General features: G+C 51.8%; 1 protein-coding gene across 1 annotated transcript; it reads left to right on the top strand.

Moving 5' to 3' along the window:
* The first annotated feature begins 1,228 nt into the window (after positions 1–1,228).
* LOC124228655 (solute carrier family 22 member 20) lies at positions 1,229–24,617 on the top strand. The gene is made up of 10 exons (XM_046643240.1): positions 1,229–1,603; positions 1,674–1,777; positions 3,297–3,451; positions 6,051–6,219; positions 6,799–6,922; positions 7,826–7,941; positions 12,699–12,913; positions 15,102–15,210; positions 15,409–15,612; positions 24,521–24,617. Exons 1-10 carry the CDS (start codon positions 1,229–1,231, stop codon positions 24,615–24,617), a joined length of 1,668 nt encoding a protein of 555 aa, XP_046499196.1.
* The last annotated feature ends 1,861 nt before the right edge of the window (positions 24,618–26,478 follow it).

Genomic DNA, 26,478 nt, shown 5'->3' with positions numbered 1-26,478 from the left:
CTGAAACCCGAAACCTGTACTTAGCACAAACCCGACCCCCTAGGAAGCTCCCCAGAGCACAGAGCCTCCTTCAGGTCCTTTGTTAATGGGGTGGTGGGGGGTTGCCCCTTGTGACCCAGACACCTGCAGCTTATGTAAGCCGCTCCAGCCCCCCTGGGATCCTGGCCTATTTTACCAGAGATAAGAGTGGGTTGAGGTGGGGGTGGAGGAGGGGATAGGACTGTGGGGGTGGGCGAGCCACAAACGGGCAGATCTGCAGGGGAAGGCTGACGGAGCCCAGGTGGAGGGTGGGGGCCACTCGGCTGCTGGGAGCCCTGGGTGAAGCCCCAGCTGGAGCCCCGAGTGGCCGACTGCCTGGACACCACCTGCCACAGGCTGCCACAGGGCCTGGAGTGGGCTGTCCTGGGCCTGCATGTTGCCTGGCCCGGTCCTGCTGGGCCTCGCTGTCATCCATAAGGGAAGTGGCCCCTCGCTTCCTGGGAGCCTGAGGTGGTCTGAGAGAGGCCAGAGGGAGCGGGGGGTGGGGGGGCGGGCGGGCGGTGCGGCAGAGTTCTCTGGGGTTTTTTTGATGAGAAGGTTGGAACACTGGGTCTAGATGGTCTGGGGGCCCTACGCCCTCCTGAAGCCCCACTCTGAGGCTGAGAGTGCCTGCGGTGGGGACCGGGGTAGCAGGGCTTTCTCTTGGCTGCCCTTCTGGGGCATTTTTAGAGGACTTTTTTCCCAAGTGTCTCCTGACTTCTCAGGAAGTGGGCATGGGGCAAGCAGTCACAATCACTAGTACCCCCTTATCTGACCACCGAGCAGTGAAGGCTCTGGCCTCAGTGGAGCCCGTGACAGGGACTGGGTCCCACGTGCTGAGGCTGGAATTGGGCTCTTGAAGATGACTCACAGTGGCCTCCAGAAAAGAGGGGAAGGTGGCTATGGTGCTCATTTACTGCTGGGGTCCTCCCGACGAGGGCAGCGGGCCGGGTGGTGGGCCCTCTGGGACCCCTTGCTTTTCCAACTCAGGATCTGAGAGATTGAAAGAAATGAGGAGAAAGGGCCCGGAGGGAGGGGAAGCCTCTAGACACGGGGACACCCGAGGCCTCCTGTGAGGTGTAACCAAACTCCTCTGAGCCGCCGGACACAGGGCATCTGTGGTCCTAACCCCTGGCCTGTTCCTCCACCTCTGGAGGCCCCATCCTGGCCCCTTACATAAGGCCCGGCGGGCTGGGCCTCAGCCGTGGCCATGGCCTTCACAGACCTGCTGGATGCCCTGGGTGGCGTGGGTCGCTTCCAGCTCATCTACACGGCCCTGCTGCTGCTGCCCTGCAGCCTGCTGGCCTGCCACAACTTCCTGCAGAACTTCACGGCCGCCGTGCCCCGCCACCACTGCCAGGGCCCTGCCAACCACACTGTGGCTGTCACTGACAACTCAGGAGCCTGGCTGAGGGCCACCGTGCCCCTGGACCAGCTGGGGGACCCCGAGCCGTGCCGGCGCTTCACAGAGCCTCAGTGGGCCCTCCTGAGCCCCAACACCTCCGTCCAGGGGGCGGCCACGGAGGGCTGCAGGGACGGCTGGGTCTACGACCGCAGCGTCTTCCCGTCCACCATCGTGATGGAGGTCAGAGGGGGCCAGGAGGCGGGGGGCACTGCCTGAAGCCGAGGCTGGAGCATCCCTCTCTCCCTCACAGTGGGACCTGGTGTGCGAGGCCCGTGCCCTCCGCGACCTGGCTCAGTCCATCTACATGGCCGGGGTGCTGGTGGGCGCCGCCGTGTTTGGCACCCTTGCAGACAGGTGAGCCTTTGGGGACGAGGGTCTTCATTAATTTTTCTTTATTAAATTTTATTCATGTATTTTCGAATTGATAATGCCCATAATACATTCACATGGTTCAAAATTCCAGAAGGTACAAGAGAGCATGCAGGAGGCGTCCCTTTCCCACTCCGACTCCTGCCCTGCGGAAACTGCTGGAGGGCAGCCTGGTCTCTCTATATCTCCCCAGAGATGTTTTACGTCTGATGCAATCCAAGCAGAGGCGTGCATATGCTCCGTCCGTCCATTTTTGTACAAAGGCTGGCACACCCCACACGTGCTTCTGTGTCTGACTTTTTCTTCACTTTAAGGCCTCTGCATGTTCCTTTAGAAGGAGCCTTCCTGTCCTCCCTTCTATCCTGTACGAATGAGCCAGAACTAATGGTGACCGCCCCTACCGATGGACCGGGCACCTCTGGAGAGACGCCCGGGAAGCCCAACGTGCTGCATGGCTCTGCGGAGTCGCCAGCCACGCCTGCTCTGCCCTCTTTCTCTTTCCTTTCCGGCTCTTCCTCCCCTTCTCTCCCCCTCTCCTCTCCCCTCCCTGCTGTCCCTCCTCTTGCTCTTGCCAGTTCAGGTTCTGGGGGATCCTTCCGGACTCCAGACCACACACCCTGGAGTGTAGACTGCCCCCTGGGCTACATGCCTCAGGCCCCTCGTGGCTGACTCTGTCACAGCCCTCATTGCACCGTGTCACAACACATCCTGGTTCTTCTTCGTTTGAGCTTCTTTCTTATCCATAGTGTCTTCTGTGTCACCAGCCCCCAGCTCAGGCCTGCCACTTAGAGGTGATCAATGAACATTTGTGTAACAAAATGAATGAGTGAATGAATGAATGAGTGTGTCATGGGCGATGGAGAAGAAATGCCATCCTCCTGGCCAAGCTGGGGCTCCAACCCTGGACCCTCACTTACAAATGGGGCAGTGCCAAGGCTGGAGTGGAATAACCCTGCCACCCCGGCCTGGGACTCCTCTGAGGTTTGACAAGCCCTCGCACCCCCGCTGACCTCCCGAACACAACCAGTTCAATGAAGACTTGGCCCCGGGGTCCTGCTCTTACCAGCCTGGGCCCCTGCCAAGGGCCCACCCCTGGGAGTTCTGGTCTGAGGCCTCCCTCCAACCACAAAGGCACTCAGGGGACCCTCCCACCACCTACCGCACCTGCCTCGGGGCCTTTGCAGCATCTCTGCCTTTCCCAGACCCTGGAAGATTGGGGGCTTGGTAGGGGGCCAGAAATACTCCTTGAGTGAAGGAAGGAAGGAGGGAATACATCTCTTCATCTCCAGTTTTCTTCCCCAACACACTTCTCCCCCCATGACCAACCTCCGCTGCCAGTGCCTGCTCCCAGCGGATGTTCTGTTATGGAGGGGTGGCTTTGGGGTGGTGGGCAGGGATAGGCGTGGGTGGGGAGCAGCTTCTTCTCACCCTCCCTCGACATCTCCCACGGGAGATGCTGCTGGCGCCTCTGGAAACCTAACCCTGTGCCCATGGCCCGGCTCAGGCTGGGTCGCAAGGGCCCCCTGGTCTGGTCGTACCTGCAGCTGGCAGTTTCGGGGGCCGCCACGGCGTACGTCAGCTCCTTCAGTGCCTACTGTGTCTTCCGGTTCCTGATGGGCATGACCTTCTCCGGCATCATCCTCAACTCCCTCTCTCTGGGTGAGTCCAGCCAAGGAGGGGCCTGGAGGGGAGGGGTGCTCACGGAACAGGGGGAGGTGGCCCCCTCACTGGGCGTCTTTCCTGTTTCGTCGTGTTGGGATTCTCATCCAGTGACCTGGACTCAGAGCCTCCCGGGGGTTCTGGGGAGACCTGGGCTCTCAGCAGCGGCCCCGCCGGCAGCGAGCTGTGGACCCTGGGCTGCCATTCACCTGTCTGTGAGCGGAGAGGGTTGGGTTTATTTCCTGCCTGAGTTAGTCATCAGTAACCACTTACTAGGCACCAACTGTGTCCCAGGCTCAGTGGGGGGCTTGGTGTGGGGACACAGAAATGAGGTGAGACTCAATGGTCCCCAGAGCTGCAGGAAGCCCAGAGATGAAGCGCCTCCAAAAAGGGCGAGGCTGACCCCGCCGGCAAAGGCGGCAACTCCTTAGCACCACGGTGGAGACCTACCTTCCTGGATGCCAGGTGGGAATGTCCCCACCCCAAAGTGACCGGGTCAGTACTCACTCCAGGCTGGTACCAAGCAGCCCCCGGGTGGCTCTGGCAGAGAGCACTGTGGGTCAGCAAGAAGCCCACCTGGAGACAGGCCTGCCTGCACTTCCTTCTAATTACTCAGTCTGCTCTGGGGACACTGCCATGCCTCAGGGAGGATCCTACATCTCAGGGGGGTGGGTGGGGGGGGTGGATATTGGGGCTGGAGAACCAGGATGCACCAGGCCAGTGGCACCTGACACCCGCCTTCCCCATGTCAGGGCATGGAAGGGCGCTGAGCTCATGGTGGGATCTCAGTAATCCCACCCCACCCCACCCCCACTCTTCGGGGAGGGCGTCCAGCCACGGCTCGTGGAATCTGAAGGCAGGAACGGACGTCCAAGGTCCAGCTCATGCTAGAATTGCCTCCATAACACACACACCCCATGTACACACACACTTACCTCGACACGCCCACACCCCTGCACACACATTCACCCTATATACGCACACCCATACCACACAGACCCCTATGCAGACACACACACACACACACACACCCCTACTACTACTGTGTGCCAGCCGAGGTTCTAAGCACTAGAGACGCAGCAATGAAGGAGCGGATCCCTGCTCCTGTGGAGTCCGTGTTGTTGTGCGGGAAGACAGACAATAAACAACACAAATAAGCGAATTATATAGTATTTTAAAATTTGATAGGGGCTACAGAGGAAAACTAAACCCCAGAAAGGGAACAAGAATGGTGGGGTAGGGGAGAGGCTGCAGGTTTCCCTGGCATGGTCAGGGAAGGCCTCACTGAGAGGGGTCACCCTGGCAAAGCTCGGAGGAGACGAGGCACTGCACCCTGGCTCTCTAGGGAAGAACATTCCAGCAAAAGCCCTGAGTGGGGAGTCTGCCTATTGCGCTCAAGAGGAGGGGATCCTTGTGGCTGGAGCAGAGCTGGGGGCTGGGGACAGATGAGGTCAGGGAGGGAGGGGCAGATCCTCAGGCACTGTGCCCATTTAGGGACTTGGGTAGCGATTGCGTGAGACGGGAGCTCTGGAGGGTCCTGGGCTGAGGAGAGGTCTGACGTGATCTGACTCAGCATTTGCCAGGATCCCTCTAGAGGCCAGTTCCGGGCCTCCTGCGTTCACTCGGCCAGAGGCGAGGCTGGCTTGGGCCGGTTGTAGCAGGAGAGGAGGCAGGAAGGGCTCTGCTGGATTCTGCAGGTGGAAGCCGCAGGATTTGCTTATGGACTGGACACACGAGCTGGCTGCTCATTGGACAGCAGCGTCCTCAGCCATTTATTGTGGTTCCCTCATTAGAGTGTGCATGATTTATTTAACCCGTGCCCCGTGGAGGGACAGTTACGTTGTTTCCAAGTTTTGCCATTTACAAAAAAATCATGAAATTGAGTCATTATATTTCCTTTTCTACCAACGGTTCACATCCTTTGCCTGTTTTTCTTTTGGCTCATTGGCTGTTTTCCTATTGATCTGTAAGAACTCTTCCAGTATTACCGAAATTCACCCTTTATCTGTTGAGTTGCTTTTTTTTTTTTTTGCTGACATTATGACTTTGCTTAATGCTGTTTTGTTTTGTTTTTTTGAGTGCAGACACTTCTTATTTTTATGAAGTCAAGTTTGTTGATCTTTCCTTTCATTCTTCTGGGTTTTGTGACATTCTTGGAAAACGCTTTTGGATTCTAAGATTGAAAAAAAAAGTCCACCACGATTTCTTCTAATATTTTTTTGGTTTTATTGGTTACATTTGGTCCTTTGGTCCACCTGGAATTTAAGGAGTGAGGCCGGCACACCTTTGCCCATGTCTAGTGCATCTCTGGCATGATTTCAAGGGGCCACAGAGTCACCATAAAAGGGGTGGAGGGGGGCTGGCCCTGTGGCAGAGTGGTTAAGTTCACGCGCTCCACTGCAGGCAGCCCAGGGTTTCGTTGGTTTGACTCCTGGGCGCGGACATGGCACTGCTCATCAAACCACGCTGAGGTGGCGTCTAGGGGGTTTGGGGAGAAAAAGGAAAAATTAAAATCTTTAAAACAAACAAAAAGGGGTGGAGGAATTAACAACCACGTGGGCGCTGAGTCCAACGGCACCTGTTCTGGTTTTCTCTGCAGTTGTGGAGTGGATGCCCACCCGGGGCCGGACCGTGGCAGGGGTCTTGCTGGGGTACTCCTTCACCCTGGGTCAGCTCATCCTGGCCGGAGTGGCGTACCTGATCCGCCCCTGGCGGTGGCTGCAATTTGCCGTCTCTGTTCCTTTCCTAGTCTTTTTCCTCTACTCTTGGTATGTCCTGAGCAGAGTGGGTGGGGGAGGGTGAACCTGTGTGGCTGAGCCTCACCTGTTCCTGTGAGAGGCTTGGGGTGTGCCGTGGCTGGGACCTGCTGGACGTGGGGGGCACACGAAGGCAGGCAGGTGTTCAGGGGGCCGCAGGCTCAAGAGCCCTGTTCATGGCTGTCGCAAAGCTCTGGTAAAACCCCTTCCATTAGTGTGAGGCTCCAGAACATGGCGAGTGCTTTGCCTTTGGGACAAACTCACGGTATTTTATAGGAGGGGAACTGAGGCACAGCCCAGGGAGGGTCCATGACTTATTCAAAGCAACCCACTGGGGTCAGAACCAGACTCAAAATCAGATCTGTGGAAGTCCCAAGTCCCACGTAGCCTCTGAGTACCCTAGCAAGTCCCTGTACCACATCCTGCAAAAAAGGAAGCTGGCGCGTCCCCCAGTCTTCCTGGTTCTGCATCAGCAGGACATTTTCCCGTTTTTAGGGTCTGAAGGAGGGTAAACGAAGGCGTACCTGGGTTTGGGGATGGACTGAGCTCCCATCAGCTCTGGGTCATCCTTAATGCTTCTCTTGGTCCCAGGTGGCTGCCAGAGTCATTGCGCTGGCTCCTCCTTCACGGCAAGTCCCAGCTCGCTATGCAGAACCTGCGCAAGGTGGCTGCCATGAACGGGAGGAAGGAGGAAGGCGAAAGGCTGACCAAGGAGGTAGGTGGGATGGGTGGAGGAAGGGAGGAACAGTTTTCAGTCTCGCTGGTGGCCTCCAGATGTGCTGGGACTCAGCAGCTGCCCAGGACTCAGCCACCATCCGGGTGAAGGGGCTGGGAATAAACAGAGAAGGAAGAGTTGCTGTGTGGCAACCATGTTTAACCATTGAATGACTGCTCGATCCGGGATAAATAATTTACCTGCTTTGTTCATCAGTTTACCCATCTGTGCAATGGGGAAATAACCCACTCCCATTGACATCCCCCCAAAATTTAAATAAAATGCTAAAGTAAAATAAAAATATTAAAATAGAAATCATAAAATGAAATTATCAAAGAATCCATAATAAAAGTACCATTTATTATAAATACCGTTTATGATAAGATACTTACCACTTGTTATAAATAAGGACCATTTATCGAGCCCCACGCCAGGCACTGTGCTAAGGGCTCTATACACAATCTCATTTAATGCCTCTCTTTTGCCAATGAGGAAACTGAAGTTTGCATTACCAAGTTACCTAACACTTGTGGGTCCAGAAGGGGACAGACAGGGAAACAATAACTTAGGTAATTTGCCAAAGAACATACGGTGGCAAGTGGCAGAAGCCCTCGGAACCCCTGCCGGTGATCATCGGCAGAGATTATCTCAGTCTATACCAGGAGGGGGGGTGTGAGGGTCCTGCTGGAACCACAAGTGGCTATTCAGCCTAATCAGCAGGCAGCCCAGGGGCCCTGGAGACAGCCCGTGGAGGGCCTTCAGTCCCAGGATGGGGAAGAGCCCAGGGCCAACCATCTTGCAGGGGACGTCGACCGTGGCGCTCCTCTCCACGGATAAAGGGATACCCAGCAGGGAAATGGGGCCCAGGTCCCTCTCTTCCCCTGACAAGCTTTCCTTGCCCAGGTGGTGAGCTCCTACATCCAGAGTGAGTTTACAAGCATCCGCACCTCCACCTCGGTCTTGGACCTCTTCCGAACCCCGGCCATCCGCAAGGTCACTTGCTGTCTCATGGTGGTCTGGTAGGTGATCAGCTTATGCCCAAGTCTTTGACCCCAGGCAGGGACACGCCTTTTGTCTCCACTGACAAACTCTTAAATGTGCTTAATGCAATGAGCAGGTGAGTCTTGTGAAGTCAATCCCGCCCCATACTCTTTCCCAGTGTCCTCTGAGAGTCCCGGGCCCTCTGGCCTTCTGCTGGATGCCAAGAGGTGGCCATGGGTGAGACATCCACTCTGATCTAGGGACCCCACATCTGGGCTGTGGTCTCACCTGGGTGGGGGCACCTATTGGAAGCACCCAGGTAGCTTTTTCAAAGCATACCTTGTCCCGTCCTGATAGGCCCTTGGGGCTTTCCAGGGGGTTCTTGGAAGTGTCCCATTCTGGAAGAACACTTGTGGGTCCAGAAGGGGACAGACAGGGAAACAGTAATTTCCATGAGGTATGACAAATGCCCTAATAGACTTTCTCCTGGTTGGGGCTGCTGAGGGTCACACAGGAGACGGAATTTAAGCGGTTTTTTTTAAAAATGGTTTTATTGAGGTCCTATTGGTTTAGAACATTGTGTAATTTCAGGTGTACATTTTTGTATAGCTGTTTCTGAATAGACTGCACCTTCTCACCCCCAATAGTCTAGTTTTTATCTGTCAGCATACCTTAGGTGGGTTTTAAAAGATGGTTAATAGAGTTTGCCAGGTGAGCGGGCAGGAATTCCTAACAGGGACATAGACAGGCATGAAAATGTGAAATGGATGCAAATACAAAGGCAGGGGCCGGCCTGGTGGCGTAGTGGTTAAGTTCACGCACTCTGCTTTGGCTGCCCGGGGTTCACCGGTTTGGATCCTGGGCACAGACCTACGCACCTCTCATCCAGCCGTGCTGTGGCGGCATCCCACACAGAAGAACTAGAAGGACTCACAACCAGGATATACAGCTACGTGCTGGGGCTTTGGGGAGGAAAAAATACAAAGGCAACCTCTACCCGTCAGCACAGACTTGAAGCTGGCAAATCCTAAGGGAAGGGGCTGACGGAAAAAAAAAAAGACCACTTTAATTTCACTTGACAGGATGTCCTGGACATTTAGAGAACAGGGGTTGACATTTATGAAGCAGAGGTGTAGACTCTGAATGATCCGCTCTCTGGAGCAGACCCTGCACGCTCTTCAGTGGTAACCAAGTGGCTCTTGTAGACAAGACTAGCCGGGTGACCTGGAGCAAGTCAGCCAGCCCCCCTGCCTCAGTCTCCTACTTATGCACCTGCCCCTAAGGTCCTTATGAGGACTAAAAGGTGACATGTCCCCCTGCACCTTCCCAGGAAAGCGCTTTGGGAAAGAGTCTATTCTCTGATGTGAATTTGACGCTGTGTCCCACGTGCGCTGGAAATGTGCGATTATCCCCCACTCTGGCCTTCAGAGGGCTTCTGCTCCAACAGTGTTGCCTGCCAGGCAGTTCTGGCTTGGGCAACTGGAGAGCCCCCTCAGAAGCCTCTGGTGTCCCCTTGGAGTCACTGCCCTCCCCCAAGGTAATCACTATCCTTATTCTAATGCCCTAGATTACTTTAGCTTATTTTTGAACGTCACATAAATTTAATCACACGGTGTGTACTCTTCTTTAACCAGTGTCTCTTGTTCAGTATTATGTTTGTGCGATGCATCCGTGTTGTAGTACACAGCTTATTCTTGTTGAATTGCATTCCGCTGTATGAATATGCTACTTGTGGTGCAGAATAAGCGTCCCCCAAAGACGTCCTGATGTAACTTTGCAACTTTTCTGTGAATATAAATTTATTCCAAAATAAAATAACCAACATCCAACAAAAAATTGTACCCAGAATATATATACGTATATATTCAATCAATGAGTAGTATTGATCCCTGTTGTAACCCCGGGCATCTGTGAATACGTCATCTTATCTGCTGCGAGATCATAGAAAGTATCGATACTGGTTTCTGCCCCAGCTCCTGGCACAGAGCTCCTACAACTCTTGTGATTTCTAAGTGATGAGAGCACGAGAAGGCAAGGACGAATTTTGTCTTTGTTTGGGGAGCCTCATCTGCCTGCTGATGTCACAGCTCCTTGTGACCAGGACAGGACTTTTCTAGGTTTCATCTTTGATGAGGCAGGGCATGGGGGTCCCAGGAGCCACAAGGAGGAAAATATCATTTTGGATTATCGGGGACTCTGCTGGTTTAACATAACTGAGTCGGGATTGGGCCTTTCTCTTGCTGACCCTTGGAAAGTCGTTCTTCCCGAGAGACGAAAGTAGGGCACAAAGTAAGAAGGCAACTGTTCTGGATTGCGGTGGAGAGAGGGGATCCGCTGCTAATCAGACAGGCCCAGTCCGAGATTTCTGCTGGAAATAACAGAAGCTTTTCTAAAAGGCCTAGAGGTGGGGGCGTGGCTTTGCTCTGGGCTCCCTGGCAGAGGAGGGGAGATGAGGAGGAGGATGGGCAATGAGAGTCCCCAGCTTTTCCTTGTAAGTTCTCCATCTTTGTCATCCCCTCTCTGCTGCCCTCGGGGTCTGGGTCACTCCACATCCTGCCAAAACTAAGCCAAAGTGTTGGGAAAGAAGACCAGAGGCTCGGGAGGGTTTTTAAAGATTTTATTTTTTCCTTTTTCTCCCCAAAGCCCCCCGGTACATAGTTGTATATTCTTCGTTGTGGGTCCTTCTAGTTGTGGCATGTGGGACGCTGCCTCAGCGTGGTTTGATGAACAGCACCATGTCCGCGCCCAGGATTCGAACCAACGAAACACTGGGCCGCCTGCAGTGGAGCGTGTGAACTTAACCACTTGGCCACGGAGCCAGCCCCTCAGGAGGGTTTTTAAAAGGAAGGGTGTCCCTGTGATCCTTCAGGAGATGTCAAGGCAGGGAAACGTGAAGGGTACTCTTGTTGCGTGTTTAATGATGTGACAAAGTTTTTTCAATGGTGGGGAGAGGAACATGGGTTTCCTTCCCTGAATGCCTGTCTCCACACCAGAGCTGAAGCCCCGAGAGGGCAGGCATCTTGTCCATTTCGTTCACGACCGTGTGCAGCGGCATGGGAGAACATTTACATGGTGTGGGGAACAAATCACACAACAGATGGACGCGGGAAGGAAAGAAAGGCAGGAACATCTACAACTGAGAGAAGAAGGAAGGGGAAGAAGACAGAAAAATACGGGACAGAGAGGACACTAAGGGACAAGAGGAACTGCCAAGAAGGGAGCAGCCGGTGGAGAGCGAGGGTGGGGAGAGAAGGACGCCGAGGGGCGGTCCGCGCAACGCCCATCCTGTTGAGGCGGGGTGAGGGGACTAATGAAGCAAAACTGGTCTTTCCAAGGTCAGATTGTCTGCTCTCCAGCACAACAACCCCAGACCAGACGAAGCCCACCTCATGCGGCCTTCCCTGCGGCATTAAGGGCCACGAGATATTTCACCCGGGTTTGTCTGTTTTCCAGAGTGCTCAAAGCAATATGTTGGGGGCCTCGTCTCTGATCTCCATCTGGGAGGAGAAGTGGTGAAATCGGACCCGGATTCTCCCTTGACTCCCTCAGGCCTGACTAGGGCCAACAAGAATCACTGTCAGCTTTTCCAGAAGTTTCTTCTCTTTTTTTCCATCTCCAGTGACTCACATAGCCAGGGATAGCTGGGAGGGGTGGAAGGAGTTTCTCGGGAAGTAATTTGGAGGCAGCTGCTGGGCCCTGATGGAGAGAGCCCGCTGCCAAATTCTGTTTTTCCACCTCCCCTCCCCATACGCTCCTGGGCCTGTGCCGGCATGTGGCCTGCGGAGAAACAACGCCTGGTTTTGTCCTGTTTTTGTTATTCTTAGTTGTGGTAAAATACATGTAACATAAAATTTGCCATCTTAACCGTTTGTAACTGTGCAGGTCAGTACCGCAGTGTTAAGTACATTCACGCTGTTGGGCAACCGATCACCAGAGCTCTTTCCCTCTTGTCAAACTGAAACTCCGTCCCCATTAAGCAGCAATTCCCCATTCGCTCTCCCCAGGCCCTGACAACCACCATTTGAATTTGACTCCTCTAGGGACCTTCTATAAGCGGAATCATGCAGCATGTATCTTTTTATGAATGGCTTATTTCACTTAGCATAACGTCCTCAGGGTTCACCCATGTTGTGGCATGGTCAGAATTTCTTCCTTTTGAAGGCTGAGTAATATTCCATTGTATGGATAGACCACGTGTTGTTCATCATTCATCCGTTGGTGGACGCTTGGGTTGCTTCCGCCTTTTGGCTTTTGTGAACAAGGCTGCTATGAACATGAGTGTACACATCTCTTTGAGACACTGCCTCGGGGGCCTCTGAAATTTCTGTGGAGAGCCCAAGTGTGTGGACCCCAGGTTTTTGTGGTCAGTTGGACTGTAGACCCTCTCAGCAGAAGCAGCTGCCGAGTTCCCAGTGGACAGTGGGAGGCGCTGTGAGGGGCCGGTGGAGCCTTGGCCTCATTGGAAGCCTCCTGTTTTCTCCCCCTAACTCTTAGATGTGATGCTCAGACCAGCTACTGGAGGTGGAGGGGCTGGGGAGGTGCTGACAGGGGAAAGCACTCACACTCCAGGTCCCACCAACTGGATTCAGGGAGAGGGACGCGGAGGGAGGGGCTGGGCTCCAAGGCCAAAGTCAGAGACTTAGGGGACCGGGAGGGGGGGGTTGTGCCAAGTCAGGGGATTTTAACATCCTGAGGAGAGGAGCTTTGTGTCATTTATCCTTGTGTGTCCCCCATCCCCTGGGTCCAGGACAGTGGACCCTGGGGTGAAACAGGACCATTCTGCCCCCTCTCCCAGGTTCTCCAACTCCATGGCTTACTACGGCCTGGCCATGGACCTGCAGAAGTTTGGGCTCAGAGTCTACCTGGTGCAGGTCCTGTTCGGGGTCATAGACATCCCGGCCATGCTGGTGGCCACCACCACCATGATCTACGTGGGCCGCCGGGCCACCGTGGCCTCCTTCCTCCTCGTGGCTGGGCTCATGGTGATCGCGAACATGTTCGTGCCGGAAGGTGAGCCATCCGCTTCTGCCGTTACGGCCTGGGAGCCCCAGGGGGCTGGGGGCTGGTGGGCAACACGTACAACAAGGGAACAGGCTGAGACAGTCTTTTGGATCTGGAAATAAAGTGGCCACCAGATAGTAGAGTTCTTGTTAAACACTTAGTGCCAGTATCTGCGACATGGTGGAGGATCTACAAAGGACACGAGTCTTTGCCTTCAAAGCCTTTACTGTCCTGCCAGAGAGATTATTAGATTGATGCATAAAAACAGCTGGAGAGCCAGAGGGCCGGCTGGTGTGTCCACCTGGAGCCTGCAGGCAGCATCATGAGGGTTGAGAAGTCAGGGTTGAACCTCAGCAGGCTGGCCCTGGAGCAGTGGTTTGCAAACCGGGCTGGAATTGTCACCACCCGGAGACCTTTGCAAACCCCCAGTGCCCAGGGGTTCCAGGCCAATGCCATTAGTCTCAAGGACTGGGACGCAACCCTCAGTATTTAAAAAACTGTGCAGCGATTCCAGCAGGAAGCCGGGGCTGAGGATCAGATCCTGGAGCGTGTGTCCCAGCTCTGCCAACATGGCCTGGGGCACGCGGACTCATTTCTCTGTGCTTCACTTCCTCCCTTGTAGAGCTGATAGATTAGTACTAGTGGTATTTTGATATATTTTCTTCTGATGCTTTTTCCTATTTATAGATTTTGCATTTGACATAATTAAGATAATATTATGTGTGTATATGCACTACTATAAATAGGATTATATATGTATACGCATGTATATATTATAAAATGTATCCTTTTTCATTATATGTTGTAACATAAACATTCTTTTCTATGTTAGTACAAATGTTTCTTGACCCTAATTTTTTATTATTTTATGATACTTCATCTTGATTGGTGTTTTCCAACTCTGGCTACACATTGGACTCTCCTGGGGACCTTTTAAAAAGTACCCAAGGGGCCGGCCCAGTGGCGCAGCGGTGAAGTTCGCACATACCGCTTCTCAGCGGCCCGGGGTTCACTGGTTCGGATCCCGGGTGCAGACATGGCACAGCTTGGCAAAAGACATGCTGTGGCAGGTGTCCCACATATAAAGTAGAGGAAGATGGGCACGGATGTTAGCTCAGGGCCAATCTTCCTCAGCAAAAAGAGGAAGATTGGCAGCAGTTAGCTCAGGGCTAATCTTCCTAAAAAAAAATAAAATAAAATAAAATAAAATAAAATAATAAGTAAAAGATACCCAAACTTGGCACCAGCCCCAAGGCATAACAGTTAAGTTCACACACTCTGCTTCAGCAGCCGGGGTTCACAGGTTCGGATCCCGGGTGCGGACATGGCGCTGCTTGGCAAAAGCCATGCTGTGGTAGGCGTCCCACATATAAAATAGAGGAAGATGGGCACAGATATTAGCTCAGGGCCAGTCTTCCTCAGCAAAAAGAGGAGGATTGGCGGTGGATGTTAGCTCAGGGCTAATCTTCCTCAAAAAAAAAACAATACCCCAACTATGAGCCCATCCCGAAGAGGCTTTGCCACAGTGGAGACGGGGCAAGGCCCAGGTGTGGGTGTTTTATAAAATCTCCCCTCTTGATTCTGTGTGCCACACGGAGCTGCCACCAGATCCAGAGGACAGGCCATAGTGTCCTTGACCTGTGCCCCGATGTTGGATACGTGCGTTGGAGTTTTGCTGTTTATGACCAACAGCATGACGAGCATATTCATAATGATGGTAACAGCTAAGGTTTAAAGAGCACTGAGCACTTTGCACCCAGGACGTCATGTCAACCTTCTGACAAGCCTGTGAAGCAGGCGCTGGTACTTTCCTCATTTTATAGATGAGGACAAGGAGGCTCAGAGAGGTTAAGTAACAGTAACCAAGGTCACTCAGCTGGGTCAGAGCTGGGATTTGAACCCAGGCCTAACTCCAAAGCTTGTCAGCCTTCCCCCAGGACTTGGTGACAGATGGCAATAAGGGAGGAAGGAGGTAGAGGTCAGAGAAGGGCAGTGGGGAACTTCTGGGTCCCAGGTGGGACCAGTGAGGTAGTGAGAATCCCAATTCCCACCCCCCCCCGCTGCCACGTGACTCTGCCTCCCTCCCCTGTCCCCTCCTGAGGCCCTCCCACCCCCATCCACTACCCCCCTTGCCTCCCTGCTCCCCTTTGAGGCTCTGAGCTCCTCACCCCACCGGCTCTGCCTCCCCCATCCCCAGATATGCAGGCCCTGCGCACAGCCCAGGCGGCGCTGGGCAAAGGCTGCCTGGCCAGCTCCTTCATCTGCGTGTACCTGTTCACGGGAGAGCTGTACCCCACGGAGATCAGGTGGGTGCATGGGGGGAGGCAGAGGAGTGCCTGACCCAGCCCGGGAGGCCCTGGTGCTCCAGGCTGACACCTGCTGGGTTTCCCAAGCGGGACCCCTCTCTCCTTTCTGCTCTGCCCCCTGACACCCAGGCCCTGGCACTCCCGGCTCTCTGGGGGCTCCAGGCCATGGCTACTGACCCGTCCACACTCCTTGAACAGGCAGATGGGGATGGGCTTCACCTCGGTCAACGCCCGCCTCGGGGGCCTGGCGGCACCCCTGGTCACCATGCTCGGGGAGTTTGGCCCGGTCCTGCCACCCGTGGGTTTCGGAGCCACCTCGATCCTGGCTGGGCTGGCTGTCTGCTTCTTGGCTGAGACGCGCAACATGCCCCTGGTGGAGACCATTGAGGCGATGGAGAGGAGGTGAGGGGCCTGTGGGCACAGCGGGGTAGGGGCGGCCAAACAGGCTGCAGGTTCCACTGAAACCACTTGGGGGCAAAAAGCATCCTTCAGCTGGTAAAACGTCCTGGCTGGACCAGTGAGAGCCGTGGGGAAAGACCAGCGATGCCTACCACCTCCATCTGCGGAGGCTTAGCTTTCCAAAGAACAGAGCCAGCAACGAATGGGGAAATAGAAACAAGAATACACTGTGGACCAGGAAGAATAAGAACGTGAGTTGAAGCGAAGCTGGCAGAGGATGGGATGCTGGTTTGGCAGAGGAGAGGTGCCCGCCTTTGACGCAAAGACAGGGCCGTGCGGCTGCCGCGTAGGGCTTCGCATGTGGCTCAGAGCTTCCTGGCAGCAGAAAGGGGGACCCCATTAGTGACTTTTGTCTTACTGTCAGAGACGAAAAGGAATACAGTTCCTTGGGGAACATGAAGCTTTTCTTAGCAATTAGCAGTAGAAGAAATTTCTCTTGTGGGTCTCCTTAGAGAGGCCGCCGAGTAAGATGACAGCAATGTCCTTGACAACGTTCCTAACGAGTGCCAGAGGGGACTTGGTGTGGCTCCTTGAAGCATTTTTCGGCAGCAGTGGGCTCAGCGAAGACCCTTAGTTTTGGGGAGTGGGGGCAGCGAAAGTGACAGGGCCCCAAAACTGTAGCTTTCTCTGAAAGTCCAGCTTGATCCCACAGCTGAACCCATCTCTGCCCAGCAGGCTCTGTGGGTGCCCTTAAAAATACCCCCCACCCCATGAACATCCCGTGTCTAACCTGAGCCGCCGGACTCACGCAGATCAAAGATACGTCCTTGGCAAGTCCTGTCAATTCTGCCTCCAAAATTTGTTTCGAATCTGTCCATCTCTCTCCACGCCATGGCCGTCCCTGTCCTCCTAGCCACCATTATCTTTTGTCGAGACAACTCCAAGAGACTCTGCTCGTCCCAGGTCCCTCTCTTCTTAGTCTCTACACAGCAGCTAGTGGGAAAGGCTTATCGTGTAAAGATTCACGTCACTCCCTCCTTCACCGCCTCCCCTCTGCACTGAGGATAAAATCTCAAAGCTTTCAAGGCCCCGGACCTGGCACCTGCTCACCTCCCCACGGTCAGCCTGGCCACCACCAAGGCTGTTCCCTCTGTCTGGAGCTCCTTTCTTTGCCCTTTGCCTGCTTGTCTTCCACCGCCCCGCCCCCTCCCCACAGACGGAGGTCCAGGTATCCTGGTGCTGGGTAAATACCTGTCAAGAACCCAATCCAGAGCTTACTTGCAGAGGCTCTGAGATGTTGCCTGAGGGGCCCAAGTATGTGAAAAATGGTTGGAGAAGTGCCCTCCCCTAATATTGCAGACAGAACCACTGTAATGATCTGGCTTGGACATTTTTTAAATCACATTTTGCCTACCCTGACTATAGAAACATCCCAGTAATACCAAATGAAGTTCTAGTTTTAGGTAGCATCGCATCCTTTGACCTTGCCAGGAACAATTTATTGTAAAACTACTGGGGCCGACGCGGTGGCGCTGCGGTCAAGTTCACACATTCCGCTTCTCTGCGGCCCAGGGTTTGCCGGTTCGGATCCCGGGTGCGAACATGGCACTGCTTGGCACGCCGTGCTGTGGTAGGCATCCCACATATAAAGTAGAGGAAGATGGGCACGGATGTTAGCTCAGGGCCAGTCTTCCTCAGCAAAAACAGAAGGATTGGCAGCAGTTAGCTCAGGGCTAATCTTCCTCAAAAAAAAAAACAAAACTACTGTATGTGGTTGCGGATATGAACTAATCACATTATGGAGACCATTTTCTAAAAATAATTTTAATCTTCATAGTAGTTGATAACAAGCCATTCTTTCTCATAACGATTTCCGGTTGGGTCTGATCTAGCTGGCCCTGTCGGGAGTCCGTTCCTCCCAGGAGGCGAGGCCCAGGTGCACAGCTGAAAAACTTATTAATGTCCACAGTGTGGGAAGCTCTCTAAAGCTTAACAGATGTTGTAAAGTAGTCCCATATTTTGTATTGCTTTTATCATTTATTTTTTTTAATTGTGTGTGTGCGTGACATCGGGAACAATCTCAAACTTACAGAAGTGCTATGCTAGACAAAGGACTTTTTTTTCTGAACCACATAAGAGAAAGTTGTTGACATCTCTTCCAAATGCTTTAACGTGTATGTCCTCCAACAAGGATCTTCTCCGACATGACCATCATATTGCCACTGCAATCAGAAAATTAATGGTGATACATGACTACCATTTAATCCTCAGACCTCATTCAAGTTTTGCCCCCCAACAATGTCTTGTAAAGCAAGAGGATCTGGTTCAGAATCACAGGTGGCATTCAGTTGTCGCATCTCCTTCAGGCTAGACTAGGTCCTCAAGTGTCCCTTGACTCTCGTGACTCCAACAATGACACAAGGTTTTATAACTGGAAGGACAAAAAAGACTCCACAAAGCACACTTACATAACGCTTTCATAAGGCAAAGGATGCCATACACTAGGAGGAAGGAAATACAGGCAAAGATCGGGGAGGCTCAGGGTACCCAGGTGCACTCCCCACGGCCTCTCTTAGTCCCCAGCGTGCCTTTCATCTCTGCCTCGCCAGCTATCTCGATGAATGTGGGCTACCTCCATCTCAGGGAAGCCAAGGCACGAGTTTGCTGAGGGGTCTTTTATATCCCATTGGTCACATCCCAAACCAGGGCTGTAACCCGGTAAACCAATTGCAGACCTTGGGAATCTACAATTTTCAATAAGCAGTGTAGACAAGTTGACAGAGGCTGCCTCCCAGGGGCGTTCAGACTTTAACTGCACCTTGTAAATTACCGGCTAGTACATTTCATCCTCGTTTTCATTAATGGTCAGTGTCTTGACTCCAGATAGCTTTGAAGATGAACACAGAGCCAAGACAGATCAGCTGTGAGTTAACAAGGACCTTGACTGTTTTGAAGATACAGACTAGTTATTTTGTAGATTTTCCCTGGGTATGGGTTGTTCTGATGTTACAGGTTATAGCTTATGCGTCTCTGGCAGTGCTGTCGCAGAAGCGATACTGTGTCCTGCTGATTACACCCTATCAGGCAGCACACAATTTTCATTTGTCCTGTGATATCTCTCAATCCCTTAATTAAGGTGGTATCTGCCAGACTTCCCCACTGTGAAGTTACTCTTTTTTCCCCTCTGTAATTAACCAGTATTTTGTGGGCAAGTACTTTGAAACGATGTAAATATTCCCTTCCTCATCAAACTTTCAATTTATGATGTATTTATTTGGATCATTATGGATTTATGGCTTCTCATTTTTTCAATGGATTATACTCTGTTTATTTTGATGCTCAATTTATCCTAGATTTGGCCAGTGGGGACCATTTGACTTCTGTGTCCTTTTAAACTTCTTTGAGCATATCCTTGCTTTCTGGCACAACCAGACATTCTGGGCTCATCGTTTCCCTGTGGCAGTCCTGGGAGCAGCCATTTCTCTGAGTGTCCTGGTTCATTATAGCAGAGAATGGTATTCGGAAGCCAGGATCTAGATGTGAGGGGCTCGTCGTTACTGCCCTCAAGCCCTCCCAGTGGAGAGGTGGGGAATACACGAATATACATATAGATACATACACACACCCTTACATCTTTATTTCTCCACCTACAGATCACACTGAAAACCGTGAGTTCACAGCAACCCCTCCAATTCCAATCCAACGCCACCGATTCAGCCCCGTTTTCTCCCTTTTCATATTCAACTCCCTTCTCTGACAATGAGAAATGTACCTCCCTTCATCCTTACCATATTTCCTTGTTTGATCAGTCCCCCTGCGTGTAACCTGGCTCTCCCTGCATGGACCCCCTCCGCACCCCGCTTGCGCTCTGTCACCCCGCGCCAGGCCACCCCCCACCGGGGACACCCACCTTGCTCTGCCCCACGGAACGGCTTTAGGATTGCGTCATTCAGGCAGAGCAGGGAAGAAAAGCTTTTCATATCTTTTCGATGACACAGGTTGTCATTCTCATAAACAGATAAAGGACAATCCCCTCGACCCCCACCTCCTCTAACCTCACGCCCCTCCAGATTCCCCTTGTCCTCCCAGAATTCCCCTTGGGATTCTAACTAGCGTTAACAATGCCAAAAAATAGACTAGCCACTCCCAAAGCCTATTTGCATCTCATGTAAACTTTGCCCAAGAAGTTTAGACCTATGGTTATTAAAGGGGAAACGGACACGGTGCTTATTTAGCAAGCAGAGTGAGCTGACTTCTTGGGGAAACGAAGCCCGCTCTTGCGTGGACACCAGCAGGAGCACGTCCAGACGGAACGGGGCCATGAGTGAGCCGGTGAGATTAGTGAATGCTGGTCTGGCAGGTTTGCAGAGTTCTGGAAGCCAAAGATTTTACCTGGTGTTTAATTTAGGCTTTTTGAAATCTAATTCATGTATTCAATTACGATTCGTTGACTTCCTACTAGGTGCCAGGCGCAAATAAAGGTGTGACTAAGAGAGAACAACTGGGAAGTTGGGGTGGCTCTACACTTAAAGGAGGAGGAGGAGTTAGCCAGGCTGAGAAGGGGACAAGTGTGTCCCAGGAGGAGGGAACAGCCCATGCAAGCCCCCTGAGGTCCCAGAGAGCTGAGGGCTGCTGAGCCAGGTGAGAACCCGACAGGTGGGGCTGGAGTGGTGCCCCGGGGCAGCCCTAGAGACCAGGCTGAGAATTTAGGCTTTTATTTTCAGCCAACAGAGAAACCACTGCGAAAAAAGGATTTGATGTGGTCTGATTTGTATTTTTAAAGATTAGCACCTGAGCTAACAACTGTTGCCAATCTTTTTTTTTTCTGCTTTTTTTCTCCCCAGATCTCCCTAGTACATAGTTGTGTGTATTTTAGTTGTGGGTCCTTCTAGTTGTGGCATGTGGGACGCTGCCTCAGTGTGGCCTGATGAGTGGTGCCATGTCCACGCCCAGGATCGGAACCGGTAAAACCCTGGGCCGCCATGAACTTAACCACTCGGCCATGGGGCCGGCCCCTGATTTATATTTTTAAAAGATCTTTCTGTCTCCCTGGTGTTCTTGAATCTCAGACTAAAATGTGACCTGGGGTCTAGGTGTTTCGGGCAGTTTCTCTAGAACAGAGTTTCTCAAACTTTTTACATTATAACCTACTCCCCAGCCCCCAATAAGGAGTCTTTTAACATATATATTTTTCCTAATTACACTCTCACCCTCCCAATAATATTTTATTTATTTTTTTTTTTAAAGATTGGCACCTGGGCTAACAACTGTTGCCAATCTTTTTTTTTTTTCTGCTTTAGCTCCCCAAACCCCCCCTGTACATAGTTGTATATCTTAGTTGCAGATCCTTCTAGTTGTGGAATGTGGGACGCCGCCTCAACGTGGCCTGACGAGCGGTGCCACGTCTGCGCCCAGGATCCAAACCCTGGGCCACCGCAGCGGAGCACGCGAACTTAACCACTCGGCCACGGAGCCGGCCCCCAATAATATTTTAATACCACAGATATACTGTGTATCCGTTCTTCTATTGCGGCCCTTTGGAAGGCCACAAACCACTGTGGTATGGCAGATGTTTTTGCCCCTGAAGAACTAGTTTTTGCCCCCTTGGAAGCAATGTCACCTCCATGAAGCATGCATTCTCTACAACCACAATTGTGTGTTCCAATAGCCATAAGGACTCGTTGCAGTTGAGACTTCAAGAGCCATTGAGAAGCTGTTAGTCAGGTACACATTTAGCCTGCCCCTGCATGATTCCCGAGTGTCCTGCTCCGTGGGCTTCCTCAATAACCTGTCTGGGGTTCTTTTCGACAGCTGTTGTCCAACCAAACTTGAGACAGAAACCATTCAACTTGTTTCAGTTTGGTAGGAAGTGGTGATGTCAGGCGGGGGAAGCAACACAGAGCCTCTCTCCTGAGTCAGTCAAATGGAATTTCAGATACTTGGACAATAAGAATGAAGCTTATCTCATTTTTCTCAATTTCTAATCTCATCAAACAATTATGACTGCCGGTCACAGGCCTGGGATGTCAAGGATTAAGATGAGAAGAAAATGACCCCTTTCTAAGGTTCAAGTGACCCATCCCCAAGATGGCGGCACGCCAAGAAGGATTAGCTCTAAGCCGCCTGTGACACGGTTCCTGAGGTAAAGACATAAGTGGACTTTCCCCAGCTTTATTTCGTAGGCAGGCAAAAATCCATTTGTAAATAATTTGTTTCTGTGTAAATTGCCAGATTCTTCATTAAACATGAGACCAGATACTGTTTCTTCAAAACGGTCTGAATGCGTGTGGTCCTGGGGTCGGCCCCTGTGACTCGTGGAGCTTATGTCCCAGTTTGTTGGGGCACCATAGCAAAGGAACAGTTGACTAAACCTGTTCAAAACTTCCTTTCATGTCAGGATAGAGCATTCACAAGGGAGGAAACGCCAATAGGAAGTAAACAGAGAAGTATTCACCTCAGTCACGATCAAAGAAATGTAATTCAAACAGGGAGATGTCATTTTTAAACATCCAAAGGGGAAAGGTTTTTAAATATAGTAATAGTCAACGCAGGAGATGTGTGGGTAGGGGGCAGGAAACTCCTGAAGCCTTTCTGGAAGGTTCTTTGGCATAACTGACCATGAACTGTAACAATTTTCATATTCTTCCAAGCAGCAACAGCATTTCCAGGAATCTGCCCCAAGAAAACAAGCTGAAATGTGGACAAAGTTTATTTACAAGGATGTTCATCACCATGCTTAATGTACATTAAAAAAAAAGTAAATGCTCCAAATATCCAACAATTTAAATAAATTTTGACATTATGCAACAGTTAAAAGTTAGGTTGATAAAGAGAGTTTAATGGCATAAGGAATGTTTACAATATACTGTTAAGCAGTATATTATAATTACTTATGATATCTTCCTAATTATCTCAAGAAATACGTTGAGAGAAAGAAATATACTAAAATGGTGATAGTCATCGCCTCAAGTTATAGGTGACGTTTTCTTTTTTCCTGACTGCTTTAAAATTTTTAAATTATCTCCAAATTATCTATATTGAGCAGGTTTCCTTTGATGACCAGAAGGAAGAGGCATACAGTGAAAAAGTTACACGAATTCAATTAGGTCACTTCCCAGACACAGGGCAGCCCCTCTTCAGGCCCAGAAACCAGGGAAGGGACCTGGGGAGATGCTCCCTAAAGTCTGCCAAGATGGTGGAAAGATCCAGAAGAGAGGCAAACTGGCCTGGAGAAAGTTCAAGGCTCCAACCAGTCACTTTCCATGGAGCTCGCCCCCTGGAAGCGGGGCATGGAAAGGTGAGGGGGAGGGGGGTAGATTTTCAGCCCTTCGTTGATCGGGCTGTCCACTGAGGCCAAAGCCCAGGTCCTTGGTGAGCGGGGACCTCCTGCCACCCCGCTATTCACAGTGACCTCCAGTTGCACAGCTGACCCAAGCATGATTTTAATGCTAATTTCACTCTATTTCAGTCATTAAAAAAGAAGATCATGGATTTCACGTCACACAACGGGCTGGCTCTGGTCATCTTTGCTCGTTTGATGAGTTTAAAAGTAGCATTGAGCAAACCTGACCAGTGCAGAGTTGAATCTGGAGAATGTCTGCCTCTGCAATTTTAGGAATCGTCTTTAAAGGGGTGGGGAATCTATTAAACGGAACTGAGGACAAGCAGGTAGCGAGGGAGAGCCCTGCCTGTCGGTCCCCACCCACAGACACACGACACGTAAAACCAAGAAGCTGAACAAACCCAAGCGACAGAGTCGGAAAGACCAGGAGTCTTAAAGGGCAGAATAGAGACGAGGACAGCAGAGCAAGAAGAAAGAAACGTTTCTTTGTGATTATGTTAAGAAATAATCACCCCCACAAAAATGGTTTAAACCATTGAACTAAAAGATTAGAAATAGAAAAGTTAAAAGGTAAGGTTAAAAACACTGGCAAAACATTTTGAGGCACCGGCCCTGTGGCCGAGTGGTTAAGTTCGCACGCTCCGCTGCAGGCGGCCCAGGGTTTCACCAGTTTGAATCCTGGGCGCGGACATGGCACCGCTCATCAAGCCATGCTGAGGCGGCATCCCACATGCCACAACTAGAAGGACCCACAACTAAAAATACACAACTATGTACCAGGGGGCTTTGGGAAGAAAAATAAAATCTTAAAAAAAAAATGTTTTGAACGTCGAAAAAGTTCTAAAAATGGAACCAGTAGACAGGAGAAATTGGCAAGATGTGTAAATGATTAAAACAGGGAGATACAAAAACCAAGACTGTTAGGTAGAACAAATACTTATCAGTCTGCAGGCCAGGATAAAATAAACTAGAGGAGACGGAACACGAGTTATTTCAAAGACTAGAGGGTTAAAACAGAAAAAGGCTGAATTGGATCTGGTCAAAGGACAGAGAGCCCAGGGGCAGCCTTCGGGCTGTTTGGGGGCTGTTCCAGGTGACTCCCTTCGCTCTCGCCCTCCCTGCCTCATGGGGCTGGCTCTACCTGGGGCAGGAAGGACACTGACAGTGTCCAGGCCCCAGGGTCTCTGCTGGTGCACGTGGTCCACAGGCAAGCCAGACCCCACTGGGTGACCTTGGGTGCGTGTCTGGCCTCAGGGTTACATCGGAAAACTCTTCGACCCTGAAGGTTTTCCAAGTCTGACTGTTAAACCAGGCCAGCCTCTGCCGGCTGTGAGACCTCAGGAATGGAGCAAGGAGGGAGCGGACAGGACAGCGGGAGGGCGCCGCTCAGTGTCCCACAAGGACTAGAGGAAGGGCCACTGGGGCTTCCACCTTCCCTGGGGGCTTTGGGAGAGTGGAGACTGCCTGTGGCCCAAACACCCTTGAACACCGCGCACACGCCACCTGCCCCTCAGCACCTCCCTTCTCCCTTCCTATGTCGTTTTTCCAATTGTCTTTTCCTTTCAACAGAGTCAAAGCAGGCCTTTCAAGGAAGGATGCAGAACAGAAGAGTGAAGATATTTCTCTTCAGCAGCTGGGGGCTTCTGCCCTTAAAGAAACCATCTAAGCTGCCGAGAGCCTGGGGCTTGTGGCAGCACCTCAGCTGGGGCCCAGACAGTCCCAGGGATTTCTCCCGACACTGACCGGGGTGAGGTCGGCTGAGGACTGGGGTGGCTGTGCAAGCCCACGACCAAGAGCCGCCCACAAAGCAGGGTGAAGGCTGCAGGAAGGAAACCAACCAGCAGCAGCCCGTTGTCGTTACAAATGGACAGAAAGGAGAAGCCACGCCCAGGGACTCCCGCTTTCCCATCCTCAGATCTGCCTCTTAAATTCTGTTCATTCTTGTTCCACCTGGAACCGCTGTGTCTTTGCAGAGTTAGGGTGACCTTTCTGCCCCTGTTGGCCCTGGAACAGCCCTGCCCCGCTTGTCCTTGAGGAACGTCCAAAACTCGCTGTGCCCCACTCACGTGGCATTTACTCTTTCCTGCCTTATCTGATTCAAGCTCTCTTCCCCTGTGTGTGACTTCCCTCCTGCACTGATAAATGTCTCCACGGCAGGGGCTTCTTGCCCCTCGAAATGGGCCTCGGAGATGGTACCTGCTCCATAAATAGTTGATGAATAAATGACGAAGCCAGACTCAGACAATGGATAGAGATCTCTACCTGTCATTTGCATTCCTGGCAATACCACTTTGCAGAAATAGGATGTGGTTCAGTTCCCCAGAAGTCGTCCAGAGGGCTGAATCGCTGGTGTGGGGTCAGCAGCATCCTCTGACCTCATGGATGTGTGCCTGCATCCCTGACCTTGACCTTAACGAGAATTCAGATTAGATTCATAAGGGATTCAACTCCTGGCTCGCTGGGCGGCCTTGGGCAGGTTTCCTTGTCTAAGCCCCTCCTCCCGGAGTTGCCAGAGAATCAAAGAGGTCAGTGCCCAGTCTCCTCAGTGCCCAGAAAAGCGCAACGTAGGAAAGAAGCAGGAATATCACAGTTTGGGCGGGAATCAGTGCAATCTGCCCTTCTGCCAAGGTGGGTCTCAGCAGTGTAGTCCTTGGACCAGAGCTTGAACGAGACCCCTCCAAACAGCTTTCCCAAGGCCCCGGCCTTGATGCCCCGAATCCTCAGTCCCTCCCATAGATCTCGCCTCTCATTCAACCATCCACCATGTGAGCTTCTCTATTCGAGTTGTTCTCAACCCACAGCCCTCTGCAGAGAGTAAATTTGAAAAGTGGAGGGCTGCCGTGCCCGGTCACACTTTAAGATTCACCTTGGGAGTCACCTCTTCCAGGCAGCCCTCCGTGACCTCCCCTGCCTACCTCTGGGCTCCCATGATGCCCCGTACACATCCTCCCCACTGCGTTGTAATGGATCCACGTACATGCTGGTCTCTCTCGGGGGCTCCTTGAAGGCGGAGTTAGGTCATCTTTGCCTGGTACCGTGGCCCACACATAGCAGGGGCTCAGTTCACATTGCTGGAACCAATGAAATAGTCACAAGGATTAAAAAAAAGTGTCACTGCTGAACACTGAGGGAAGAGGCAAAAAATGAAATGGGAGCCCTGGGGAGAAGAGCAAGATTTGTATGTATCTTAAAAACCAATCTGTTATAAACACCATTCTATTTTTGCTTTTGAAGAAAATGTAAAATAGTGATTCTCAATCCTGGAGTCAGCTATGAGCTTTTTAAACATCCCCGTGCCGGGGCCCACGCCCAGGGATTCCAATGTCATTAGCTGGAGTTGAGAATCGCTGGTGTAGAAATAGCTTTCCTGGCCAGCAAGAGAATTTCCACAACCTAACCCAGCAGATAGGGTTAGCTATGAGGACCCTGTGAAGTGTGAGGTTAGTGAGCTAAGCTGATTTTCCAGGACAAAGATATACATTCCTTCAAGCAAACAGCCCCGATTTTCTATAACAAACATCCTGACA

This window comes from Equus quagga, chromosome 17 (genome assembly GCF_021613505.1).
Source record: "Equus quagga isolate Etosha38 chromosome 17, UCLA_HA_Equagga_1.0, whole genome shotgun sequence".
Taxonomy (NCBI): domain Eukaryota; kingdom Metazoa; phylum Chordata; class Mammalia; order Perissodactyla; family Equidae; genus Equus; species Equus quagga.
Note: the sequence above shows the minus strand (reverse complement) of the source record. Positions and strands in the feature narration are given on the sequence as shown.